The sequence below is a fragment of the Falco naumanni genome, chromosome Z (genome assembly GCF_017639655.2).
Source record: "Falco naumanni isolate bFalNau1 chromosome Z, bFalNau1.pat, whole genome shotgun sequence".
Lineage (NCBI taxonomy): Eukaryota > Metazoa > Chordata > Aves > Falconiformes > Falconidae > Falco > Falco naumanni.
In genome coordinates this window covers 12,667,257-12,680,034 of record NC_054080.1, presented here as the reverse complement: position 1 = coordinate 12,680,034, position 12,778 = coordinate 12,667,257, and the positions used below count along the sequence as shown (strand labels likewise).

The window sequence follows — 12,778 nt, the reverse complement described above, 5'->3', positions numbered from 1 at the left end:
CCCAATAAAAATCTGATCTTATTTAAAAAAAGAGGCAAAAAGAAAAAGCGATTACAGATTTCTCTTTTTTTATTTTGGCTATGAAACATATCAGCATGGCCTACTTCAGGCAAAGGGGTTAAGAATTCCTCTCAGGCTGATTTGGTTCTGTTTCCCAGGTGCTTCCAAAGAAAATCTTTAGCATACATCTAACCAAGAGCTCATCTCAGTCCTTCCATATGGCAGACACCAGACATTGTGTTAGCCTGTTTATAAGGAATATAATTTGTGGGGTTGTTTGTTTGGTTTTTGTTTTTTTGGTTTTTTTTTTTTTGGTTTTTTTTTACGAGAACAGGTCACCAGTAAAACTTTTTGCAGCTCCTTTCTGAAGTTCCAGAAAAGTGATCTCGTCACTGAGGGACCAGATCCAAAATCAGGTCAGAGAAAGGAGCCAGCAAAACCATTTCACCATGCACGCAGGTTTTCCTCTGCAGACAGACAGCATGGCAAAATAGCCCTTCTACAGCAGACTCATTCACTGAAGTTAAAGACACAGGCATCAGAGAGATCTCCACAGAAACCAAGGCCAAAGTCCCCAGTAACTTCAGAGTGTACAGCAGCCCATAAAGGCTTGCATAAAAATTTCCAAAGATGTCCAGCTATCTGCACCACAATCATGGCCACTACAGTGGCATTCAGTACCTCCCAGTCTTAAAATACTTCTGACTGTGTCTGTGTATCCCCAGCTATTAACACCCCTGTCATTATTTTAAATACTCGTAAAGAAGCTAGCGTGCCAAAACTCACACAGGATATCTTTAGCAAGCAAGAAAATGTAAACAAGCTTCCCAAATTTTTTACCATGAGAACTCTATTTCCAAAATGGATTTCCAGAAAGCATGGTACTTCTCCCTCCCTGCTTCCCAGAAAGCTTTCAGCACTCAGCACAACTTACCAGGTACATTTTCCTGCCAAACTTCAGTCCACAGAGTAGAATTCTCTTTGTCTCCTTTCTCTTCATCAGGAAACTCATGCATGCCAAGAAAAGCCAATGGCAGCACATGTTTGGCATGGTTCTTCACTACGTCTGGACTGTAGCGTCCCATTGCATGCACAGTTAAAGCACAGCCTGTTCTGTACACTGGCTCTGAAGGAGCAAAACAATCACACATTATGACTGGGAAGCAGGATTTGCCTTCAACAGCTTGGTCTGCCTCTTGAGAAGCAAAGAAATGCAGTGTATTATGTAACAATACGTGGGAATTAGCCAGTGAAACCAAGCACCACAATATAGCAATGTTTCTTTACTAGCTTCTGCTATCAACAGGAACTTTTTCTGCACTGTATTCTGTAGCTGAACACCCCCAAAGCAACATACCTTCCTTCTCCATGTACCAACTGCTGAGTTTGTGCAGCAGCTTCTCAGTGCTACTGTCCCTGGAAGTCTGTAACAGGGAAGAGACTCAATTCACTCAAAAACTTCAAAAAAACCCCAACAACAAAAACCCTAAAACCATCTCAACCCCCTACTCACCCGGACTAGATGCCCCATAGCAAAAGCAAAAGACTTCTGTACCACGCTGTTGCGATCAGTCAGGCCAGTAAGTAAAGCACTCATAAGTTTGCCTGTTGGAAGAGACTTTGCTTTATCAGAAGTATCATGTTTTCATTGCTGTGGCAAGAATTACAACAGCCTGCATTTCATTAGATTGCCTGATTGTATGCCTTCTTACTTGTCACATACTTGTGGGGTCCTTACGTTTAAACAAGTGCATAGCACAACACAGCGAGCCTCAGTGGAGGCTAGCGTTTTGCCAGCCTCAGCCTGCACACCACGACTGCTCATATTCCTGAAAGGAAGCACCCCAGCTAATCATGCTTTCAGCTTTATTCCTATCTTGCAACAGAAAGGTGACCTTCTTTCTACTATCAAATCACAGTAAATTGTAAAGAGAAGACTGAGACACAGGGAAGAGACATCCCTGTTTCTGTTCCTCCCATAGCTCCAGTTCAAGGAACAAGTGCTTATGGACAGCACTGCACTGACACAGGCATTGTTAGCCTGCTCCAAGGGAGTCTAGCGATATTTCTGCCTGTTCTTGCCGGGTGTTATTGAATTCCCTCAACTCCTTCCTCTGCCTCTTCCACCCTGACGAGGTATGTAACAGCCCCTGGACCTACCCCCTAGCATGCCAGTCTTATACGGACAAGACAACTTCAAACAGCTCTCCAAGGAAAATATGCATCTAAAGATCATTCCTGTGATAAAATCAAAGGCCAACAGGGAGGAAATACTACCTACAGAACATCAACAAAAAGCACTACTAAAACCTAACACTAGAAACAAACCTTACCTGAATAAGGTGTTAAGTCCTGAGGACACTGTGTGGTTAATGACACAATTACACTGGCACAGCCTCCCTGGAAGATTGCGGGGGGGGGGGGGGGGGGGGGGAGAAACAAAAAGGTAACATACAAGAATATTAGCCCCTGGCTATTACTGTCAATACTTGCTGCGGGGCTACATGCACTTGTATGACATGATCTAGGCCCACCTAGCCTCTGCCCTGATATCCCAGGAGCCACGGGCAGAAGCAGAAAACCAGTCTGTAACAAATGAGTAACAAGAATTGAATTAGGAAGTGAAAAAGTTACCGGGACCCACACTCAGGATAGATGGTCCTCAAAGACTTACAGCTATCAAGGGCAGCCTTCCCCACTGAAGTGTCACTGAGCCCAAGAGCCATATTGTGGCTAACAGGGGAGGTTAAGGCAGCACACGTTCAGAAAATCACAAGTATGACTCCAGTATGAATGAGCCCAAGCTGTCACTTTAAAAGAGACAGTCAAAAGAACCATATTTACATTGGCACTGCTCTGTGTTCCGTCTCCATTTCCAAATAGACTATTAAAGTCACAGACATACCTTTGTGCCAAGGCCTACTCCACTTTTGATCAGTTCACACAGCCGAGGAACCAGCTCACCCAGGACAGACACATCCAAATACTGCAAGCCCTAGAGAAAGGCAAGGGATAGGGTGGGGGGAAGAAAGAAAGACAGAAAGAAAGAAAGAAAGTAAGTAAGAAAGGTAATGGTAGCAGACGTAAGCTGATCTACTTCCAGCTGAGGCATGCCTCAGTTCTGCAGGCTGGTCTCTTCAGGTGAGTCATGCAAGTTTGCTGCATGGTGGGAAAAAAGCACCACAAAGTGGCTTCCACCACATACAGATTCTCCGGTCCCACTCCTGTGCTGAGCTGACCCCGCTAAAATTATCATTTGCTGGAAATGACATCCTCCTGCACTCCAACTGTTCTGAAAGCAACACACCAGCAAGAACTCCTTCTGGGGAAGTAAAGAGACGCAAAGGTGTGCATGTCCAAGGACAAAAGCCAATATTTCCCCAACTTCCTGAAACCCTGAAGCATTAACACATCCAAATGAGAAAATGAAATTAAACTAGTCAAGACAGTTTTTGAACAACTCAAGACAAACAAGCGGTATAAATGACATAAAGGTACAAAAAGGACGTTACTGGTATTGTTTCTAATCTCCCATGAATAAAATACCACTGGGTGAAACAGAAAGCCTCATGTTACCAGCACTCTGTGAAGCGCTGCTGTTAGGGGTAGGGGGAGATCCATCCCTGCAAATTCAAGCGTCACAAACAAACTGAAGGTAAGCCTCTCCTAGCTTCAGAAGTCCTATCATCTGTCACTTCCCCCTCCTGCACTGGTATGGTGAAGAGAATTAGATAATTATATATTGATTATATATTTATGATATATATATATTTATGATATATATTTTTTACATATATATATATGGGGAAGGGAAGATTATATCATATAATCTCCCAGCCAGCCCCAGAATATACAGGAATAGAGAGAATGTTGCTCATAAGCCAGGACATCTTCATGCTACTCCGTCCTGTTTCTCTTCTCCTCCAGGAAGCACAGCCACCTCCTGCAGGTCTGGCAGAGGCAAGGCATGGCCTGGGAGGAGGGACAGCAGCAGCTGCTGCAGCCTGATGCGTGGCAGTGAGTACGCTTTTTCATGGAGCCTTCCATTCCTAGCTGCTTTACACACTATTTATAGAGAGCACTCCACCTGACACCAGAACTCAGCTCCACATGCTGCTATGTACAAGAAGGCTTGCTGTTGATAATTTTCCATAAGTACAAGAAAGAAAGAATAGCTCTGGTGGCTATGCTTCTCCTAAAGCTCAATGCTCACACACCCAGCCTGCTCACATGTGCCTCGCTGTGTGCAGTGCCTGAGCAGAAAAGTGAGTTTTCTTTGGGAAGGGACAGGCTCTTACAGAGGTCAGAGCGCTCTGCCAAGACAGACCCTACAGCACAGTGTCTGCGCATCAGCAACTCCTCCTCCAGCAGCAGGAAACTATGGTGCCAAACACCAGCTCCTGACAGTGCTTGCAGTATGCCTTCTTTATCAGAGCAGACAGGTCTTGAGGTGGAGAAATAATCCCTCCAACTCCAAATGGAGCCAAGGTTATTCACAACTGATCTGAGGTGTAAGTTGTGGTGACAGGATGAAGGAAGTCAGAACGTGAAAAAGAAGGTGGACATCTCCATGGAAATGTGATGATAAAATGAACCCTGAAGAAGTATTCTGAAAAGTTCCCACTTCGATTCATCTCCTACAACGTACCTTACACTGGAACCCTTCTGAATCAAGTACTTACCATGTTAATGGTTTCCATCATAGGAGATGACTTGACAGCACTAAGTCTGGCACTATCCATTGCAGTCTAAAAAAAAGAAAGAAAAAAAAGGAAAAAACCAAAACCAAGTGTAAACTCAACATAAAAACAGCAAAAAGGGCATAATCTGTAAGTTACCACCTCACATACTCAACCCAAAATCCATTCCTGATGCACACAGACAGAAAATAATTATGTGTACAGACTATGAGTGTCTCCTTTTCAGAGCCAGACGAATGTTCTAGCTGGAGTACATAAGCTAAACCATGTACTCTTGACATCATGGAAAGGAAAAAAAAAAGAAAAGGCGGCGGCAAAAAAAGAAAAAAGGGGAGGGGGGGAGGAAAATTTCCTCTCTGACCTGCTGGTCACTCCTTTCTCATTGGCAAAGGACTGAGTTTGCAGAAGATGGAGTCCCTCCCCACAATGAAATTAGCTATATTTGCTTCTGAACAGTGGGTTTCAGTCACTTTCCTAGAAGACCACTACTGATTAATAAGTTTCTTTGAGACAGATTAATGGACACCGTGCTGACAACGTCCACCTCCAGCCCACAGTACTACGGCACACCTTCTAACTTGTGTTGTGAGTTTTGCAGTTATCCCCCTGTGTAAACCAGAAAGGTTTGACAGTACAGGTATACTGCAGATAATTATTAGAGACTCTCTTCACCTGTTTCACAGTTGTATATGGTGTTGACATTTAACAACTGGTCTTACTAAGATTGCTCTTCAATTTCTGAAATATGTGGTGGTCTAGTGAATAAAAAAACAACCCTAACTCTTCAAAAAATCCCCACATTTATCCAGTCATATTCCAATGATGAAACTTTTTTTAATAACTTACTAGCTACTTCTCTCTGCATCTTTGAACACCTCTCAACCAAATCTGCTATTTTTCTGTTCACTGAATGAAGCTTAAATCTTTGTTATTTTTGTTCTGATGGTACTTTCTCATTATAATTGCACTTACCTTCTCCTGATCTGTTGCACAAAGACTCAAATAATTAAGGACCTGAGGCTCCAGCACACTCAAGGATTCCAGCAGGGCTGGGATAAGTTTTGGTGCATGAGGTTTCAGCATAGACCCAGCACTTTTACTGATCTTCACAAGAGTGTTAATGCTGGAAAAAGATCAAAAGGACGGTCAACAGAGAAGCACACAGACTTAGCTGAAAAACCTCTCTGGTGTACTGTAATCCAGTATCAACAAGGCCAATTCAAACCTGAGATACACCAAGATGAATCTACCTGCAAACACAAATCTGTGTATTTCTTTGCTTAAGCAAAATCATACCCTAGCCCTGAGCTTCCAACTGATGCTACGCTTTGCACAGAGGCTGTTTACTTTGGCCAGGGTATCACAAAGAGAATGGGCAAAGAGGCAGTACTATAGACGGACAGGAAGAAATAACCCATCTTCATGTTTTAAAAAAGCTCTGGGCACAGTCACCACAGAGGCATCCATTGTCTCTGCCCAAGAAAAATACTACAATCATCTGTTCAAATCTCACTTGTCAGCTTCAGACTGACCACATCTCTCAGGCTTCATTTTGACAAAGGGTTTTCAGATCTTCAAAAGGGATGAAAAATTCAAGGAATATTCACTATAATTTGTTAGAAGCTTTCTAACCTTCCTGGATAATCATGTTCAATAAAAATTATTTTTTTGCAAACATCAACTACACTCCAGGTCTGAATTTTCCAGCTTTTCTGTCCTTCAAGCAAATGAAGGAATAAACAGGGTTACAAAGTGACAAGTCCCAACACATTAAGGGACATCCAATGGTTACAAGACATAAAATGTATTTGAACAGTGCGACTAAATGCAGCCACCTCTGGGGTGTGAACTGTCCTTACTCACAACCAGTCATGCAGTAAGACCTGGCAGTTTCAAGAACTATGGTGGGATTTTCTGTTTACAGGCAGGTGAGGTATGCTGGTCCTGAAGGACAGCTTCATGCACAGCAAATCAGAAAACAACTTCCTGCCGGAAACTCAATCTGAGCTTTTGCAGAGAGGCCAGATACTCCCAAAAAACAGGCAGAGTTCCCAGGGCGGGGGGGTTGAACTCTGTGAGAAGAGGACTCGGCAGGAAAGCTGTTTTGGGGAGAGATATGTCACTTCAAACACAAAGAACTTTCTGCAACTCAAGTGAACAAGCTGGGTCTCCCGGGGACAAATCATGACACAAGTCCCAGGCAACACACATGATGCAAAACTAACCTGAGAGATCGGACTTCAGCAACTGTGCTTACTATTCCTTTGCCTAGGAGGCAAGGGAGCAATACAGCTATCGTCTTCTGACCTGCTGCTCCTTTAGAGGGATCACACATTTTCACACAGACCTGGGGACAGGTGAGAATCAGCGTTGCAGTTATATACAAACCCCATGCTCAAATTACATTAAAGCACATTCTCTGTCAGGCAGAAGACAGGAGCAGCTGCTCACAGCCAAACCCAGGCTCTGTTAACACCTTCATTATCCTCTCCAGGAGGTACTTAAGCCCTAAGCCACATCCCTGAAAGGAGTTTCAGCTATGGTCAGCTTCCAGAAAAGACAAAAATTCAGACCCTAGCAGGCCTTGGTCTGCATCTGGATGAAGAGAAGGACCAAAGGACCTCTCAGTTGAGCGACAGCCTATCTCAGCCACACGAATTCAATCATTACATGAGGCAGAGCAGCAAGTCTCAGATCAGAACAGATCCTGCAATTGCAACAAAATTTTTGGACCAGATCACTATTTTTGCCATTGAAATGTCATGCTGCATGCACTGTGAAGGTTGCGATTTTAAAGACAGCTCTTAAGACCTATTTCCATTTCCACTAATAAGACTTTTTGAGAGGAATACCAGACACAGTATTAAGCGGTATGTGTACTACACCCAAAGAATCTTGTGTTAGTAACAGCACTGGTAAGTGAAGTCCAGTCAGATCACTCTGTTTCACAGCAGTGAGGTTCCATAACTTAGTCAACTAGATCGGTTGAGCTTGATCAACTGTTAGAAGTTACAGGAAGTTTCCTTAAATCCCACCCCCAACTGGGGAAAAAAAAAAAAAAAAGGACATCGGGGGAAAAAAACCCCCAGCACCCCAGTTCATTATATCCCTCCTTCGGTTGTATAGAACTTAACATTGCACTACCCTCAAGCAGCAGAACTTCACCAGCATCAACAGAAGTACAGAGCAGTATGTGGTCAAGCTATTATGATTGCTTTCAAGGGGGCTGCCCTGTTTATCACAACCCCTCCTTGTACTACAGATCTTTTCTAGACAACAGTCCATGGTGAACAGGTCAGTCCTGCAGATATGGTAGTGAACGATTACCTGACATCAAAACCACACACATCTCCATGCTCAAATGACAAAATTAGTGTTTTACCTTGCTTAAAGTTTTTAGGGCTAGTTCTGCTGCCTTTCGCACAGTCTCCTAAAAAAGAAATCAACAATCCATTGTTGCTATTTTTAAATCTTCTGTAGAATGATTCATATTAACTGGTAAGTATAACACTAGTACTGACAATTATTATTATTATTATTCATGGCCAATACTTAATATGATACCTTTCAAAGAAATTTTTGCTTTGGTCCATTGGAGTATCTGGTCTAGTCAAATACATAAACAAACCTGCCTGACACTGCCAGGTTCTCTGAGCTTCTGTTCACATTTGTGCCTGTGATAATATTTTATTGGTTGTCCTTTTCAAAACAAAAGGACACACCAACAAAAAACCCACAAAAAAAGCCAAACAAATATCAAAAACCCAAAACAAACCCCCAGAAAACAATGGAACTTTCTACTGCAAAAAGTAGTATACCATGCTCTGGGTTTGCTTTACCCACTCCTCAGTATAATGCTGAGTGATGCTTTAGTGATGCTTTAGTGAACTGAATGTCTAGGACTAGAGAAAGATGGACTAAAAGTAAACAGTAAAATCAGTGCAGCTGTGGTGGCACATGACACCACCACCAATTAGACTCTTTACCTGTATTGATGAATTAAGCTGTATCTACCAATACAGCTAGATAGCAGTTACTGGGTACTGAAACACAATCACCTGGACTGGTAATGTCTTAGGGTGTTCTTGGAAAAAATCTGGCCTGCCACAAGTACACTTTCCCAAACAATTTCAAGTAAAATTCAGGAATTAGACCCTTCCCAAAAGGCAGTCTGCAGGTGGTTGCTCTGTTCTGCAGGCTAATACAGCCTAAGGAAAAACTGCTCAGTTGGTTCCAGTTCCCAGGCACATTTCTGAACACACTAAATCTACTAGTATGGAAGCAACTTCCTGGTACACAGTACACTTTGGAAAACAGCTCAGCTTTTGCTTAAGCTTGACCAGGGAAGTCTGGATTCAGCAAAAATGCAGCTTGGAAAGACCTGACAATTCTGACTTTGTATATGCAAGATATTTAAGCACACAAGCAGCCCAAAATAAGTGTTTCTAAACTTGAGAGTTAAGCAAATACTTAGGAATTCTTGTATATTCACGAAAAATGCTGAACCATCAAGAATAAACACGGTACAAATGAAAACCAACACTTAAAAATGTGAGAAACATATACAAATAATTCCCAATGTGGCATGGAGATTTTAACTGCAAGAGGCTTTCAACTTCTAGTCTGATTAATACCCAAAATTCCCACTGGCTTCGACTTTACTTCTCACAGAATCTCTCTTTAAACACCTCAGAGCTTGATCACTGTATTTTCTGTTGAAGATTCCTGTTCAATTGTCAGTTCCATTACCTTAATGTCATCTTGCACTCTGAATAGGATTTCCCAGATCTCTGGAAGCTTGTCTATGATGTCATCCAAAGGTCTTCCTCTTAGTAAGTCATTCAGTGCCAGACAGCTGCAAACAAGGAATTTTCTTTCTTTCATATGGTGTACTTACTTGATATAGGTGTATATAGATACATTTATAAATGTAAGCAAGTGGTTAAAAAAACCCCAAGAATATTTCACATTCCTTATTTTCCTCAAATCCTCAACCTACTCTGTCATAAGAACATCTCCTTTAGCAGAGGAAAAAAGATGTTTAGCCAGTCAGGTGAAATCTGAAACAGGTGACAGCAAGTGAGAAAGCAATCTTCACCACAGCAGCCTATGCAAACATTCCAGTTACAAAATTGTTTCCGATTTCTTTTTTATAAGTATAGGATAAGAACAAAACAAAATGGTCTAAAGTCTAGAACTGAAACTAAAATGGAAGTTTCCAATACAGCGTAACTACAAACCACTATAAACAAAAAGCTTTATTAAAAATACTATACCAACTGGCATCCCGCTGCCAAGTATATATTTAGCCAGACTGCCAAGATTTTCTAACATTAAGCAATATTTCAGGTCCAAGAATATGCAAGAACTTTGCAACCAAAAATCTCCTCCTTCAGAGAATGTTGTTTAGTATCATGCTCAAGCTACATGCAAAAAAAAATGTCAGGCTCAACGAAGCAAACAGCTTCAAGATTGTACCACATTTCAAGTGCAGACTGCAAGACTGGGCTCTATCCTGATGAAAGGATGTGTTCTCTTCCCCCCCTCAACTTCTTCAGGTTAACACGTTTATGGTGAAAAAGAGGAAAGAAAGTTTGAAGAAAAATCTGTTACTTTTCCTAGCAATACCTGGATTCCCTGATCCTCCACAGACTGCTGGTTAGGTTACTGATCAAATCCTCAAGAATTTCCTTCATGTACTTATCAACCTATTATTAAAAAAAAGGAAAAATCATGAAACAAACATGGGTCATGCATCCTCATTCTGTATTTTGGGTGGGGGGCAGGGGGGTGGGGTAGAAGAAAAAAAAAAAAAAAGATCCTTTTGGACAACACAACCTGCCTTCAGTCACAGCAGGTGAACTAATGCTTGCCAGAGCTTACCCAATGCAAACTTACTCTGACTTTGCTTTAGACACTTTCTCTGCACTGCTTCAGGGCTTAATGCTGTGACATAGATGACAAGAAAAGAGTTCTTTCCCAGCTGAACTGTTTAGAAGCAGCACAAAACACACATTTACAGGAGAAGCAGCTGCACTCTGATGAGGTATCAGAGCAGATGACTTCATCCTAAGATCAGCTTTGCTAGGAGAAAAGATCTGCAAACCCAGTTCCAGGCCTTTCACAGCAAAAGCAAGGCCACCTCACAAAAATCACTTATTTCTGAAATTTGTCTAGGAGAAATTTCCCTCAGACTGATGGAACAGCTTCTTCCCATGGGTTTCCTCCCACTTAAAAACTGAGGAACCATACTTAGATGCTCTTGCTCTAGGAAGCACATCTTAGGCCACAAGGATTCCTGAAGAGCTTCTCATAAGCAATGTCAAAGCAATATCAAGGGGTGGAAAGACTCCCTTAAAGTAAAGTCAACCATGAACTCCTAACACTGGCTGTACAAACAAGGTCTGCGATATGCTTTCACATGTAAGGGGCAGTACAAAACCTGTGCACACACCCCAGCTCACACATGGATTCAAGCACCTCTTTCTCTGTAGGACAATACTTCCCCCCTTCCTGCACAGCCCCTCCTTTCACAAGATGCAACCGTCCCACAAGGATCTTTGAGATGCTGCTGGCTAGCAGCAAACCCACCGCTATGCACTTTGCTGTTCACTCACCATTGACTTGTCCATGACCAAGGCATTCCAAATACTGGTCATTGCCTGTCGAATGCCCAGGTTGGGGTCAAACTGGTAACGGTAGAGCCGGGGAAGAAGCTGGGGCAAAAATGGAGCTAGCTGTTCTCCAGCCTTGGCAGCTATCACATTGAAACCAAAAGCTGCTCCCTGAAATGATGACAAAGGAGTATTTTTTGAAACAATCTAATCACTCACTCAGTTACTGCACCTGAGCACACCAGTCAGTGGCAAAGTTGATTGATACAGTTTAGATTTAGACTAAACCAAAAGGGCTAGAATGGTACCAGAATTACGCCCACCCATCAGCACTACAGTACCACAGTGTTCACAAGCATACAAACACACTCAGCAGACAACATAATACTTCAAAACTTCTTTCTCTTCAACCTTCATTTCAAGATACTGATTGACTCCCTTTGCAAAATTGGTGGTGAAGAATTAAAACTATCAAGACTTGAATATACTCTTCTGAAAGATTCTTTCTCCGTAAAACTGGTGAGGGTGGGCCACCGCTTCCCTACAACTCTGCTGTATTTAGAACAACTTAGGAACTGAGAAGCTAAGACAACTTTACCTTACCTCTACAACCTGAAACTTCTGTGGATTATCATTTTGCATCTGTTCATATTTACTTTTAAACGCAAGTACTCTTCCATACTCTTTTCTTTCTCCAACACTGTCAATCCCACTGTCAATTGTAACACAGGGGAATTGATGCTTGCCTGTGAAGTCCCTTGGGATTTGGGAGGACAGCCCAATAAGAAATTGTAGTGCAGTGACAGCCTCTAATGACTTCATGTCAGTGTCAAAAGCTGCCACTCAAAACCCCATGCTAGGAATTTCACAGTACAGGATGTGCTGTCTGGGTTAGTCTAGAAAAGGAAGACTAATAAAGACACTCTCAGTTAGGACCACTGCTGTGATGAGCAAGAGGCTGCAGAAAATAGAAGGAAAAGGGAGGCATCATCTGCAAGGCCCTGAAAGGCCTGCTCTGCCTAGCTCTTGTGTGGAGGCTTGGAGCAGAGACTTCCAGATGCCCCTTTCAACTTGCATGATTCTGAAAATTCCTGAAATGCTAAAGCTCAACCTACAGTTGCTGAGTGGATTTTCTTGACTCATCCTGACTGCTGCAATTCCACAAGGGTCAGGAACCTAACCATGCTCCTGTCCTTCTCAGTTCCCAGGCAAAGAGCGGGAAGTCTTGAGAAGCACGACGATTTGTCACACTCTGGATGAAACTTAATGCTGGGGCTTGTTTTTTGCATTAGGTGGTGTTGCCAGACTTAAAATCTCAGGTAGCAAGGAGGAAAGAGTGTGAAAGGTGCAGTATAGTAGGTGCAGCTACTTGGTTCTTCTGCATGAAAGCACTCAAAAGGTGCTCTGCCTGCTCCCAGGGTCACAACCAGTTTTCCATGCTTATCTAAAGCCAGTGAACAAGTT

General features: G+C 42.5%; 1 protein-coding gene across 3 annotated transcripts in view; it reads right to left on the bottom strand.

The window, feature by feature from the left end:
* ECPAS (Ecm29 proteasome adaptor and scaffold) overlaps nucleotides 1-12,778 on the bottom strand; it is a 64,386-nt gene that overhangs the window by 8,117 nt on the left and 43,491 nt on the right. For all 3 annotated transcript variants that reach the window (XM_040580631.1, XM_040580630.1, XM_040580632.1), the window contains exons 30-41: nucleotides 11,318-11,485; nucleotides 10,329-10,408; nucleotides 9,450-9,555; nucleotides 8,083-8,130; nucleotides 6,926-7,047; nucleotides 5,673-5,823; nucleotides 4,683-4,748; nucleotides 2,906-2,995; nucleotides 2,334-2,400; nucleotides 1,514-1,605; nucleotides 1,358-1,424; nucleotides 935-1,126 (exon numbers count right to left, since the gene is read on the bottom strand). In XM_040580631.1, the coding sequence (XP_040436565.1) occupies nucleotides 935-1,126; nucleotides 1,358-1,424; nucleotides 1,514-1,605; nucleotides 2,334-2,400; nucleotides 2,906-2,995; nucleotides 4,683-4,748; nucleotides 5,673-5,823; nucleotides 6,926-7,047; nucleotides 8,083-8,130; nucleotides 9,450-9,555; nucleotides 10,329-10,408; nucleotides 11,318-11,485 (1,249 nt within the window). The remainder of the gene's footprint in view (nucleotides 1-934; nucleotides 1,127-1,357; nucleotides 1,425-1,513; nucleotides 1,606-2,333; nucleotides 2,401-2,905; nucleotides 2,996-4,682; nucleotides 4,749-5,672; nucleotides 5,824-6,925; nucleotides 7,048-8,082; nucleotides 8,131-9,449; nucleotides 9,556-10,328; nucleotides 10,409-11,317; nucleotides 11,486-12,778) is intronic.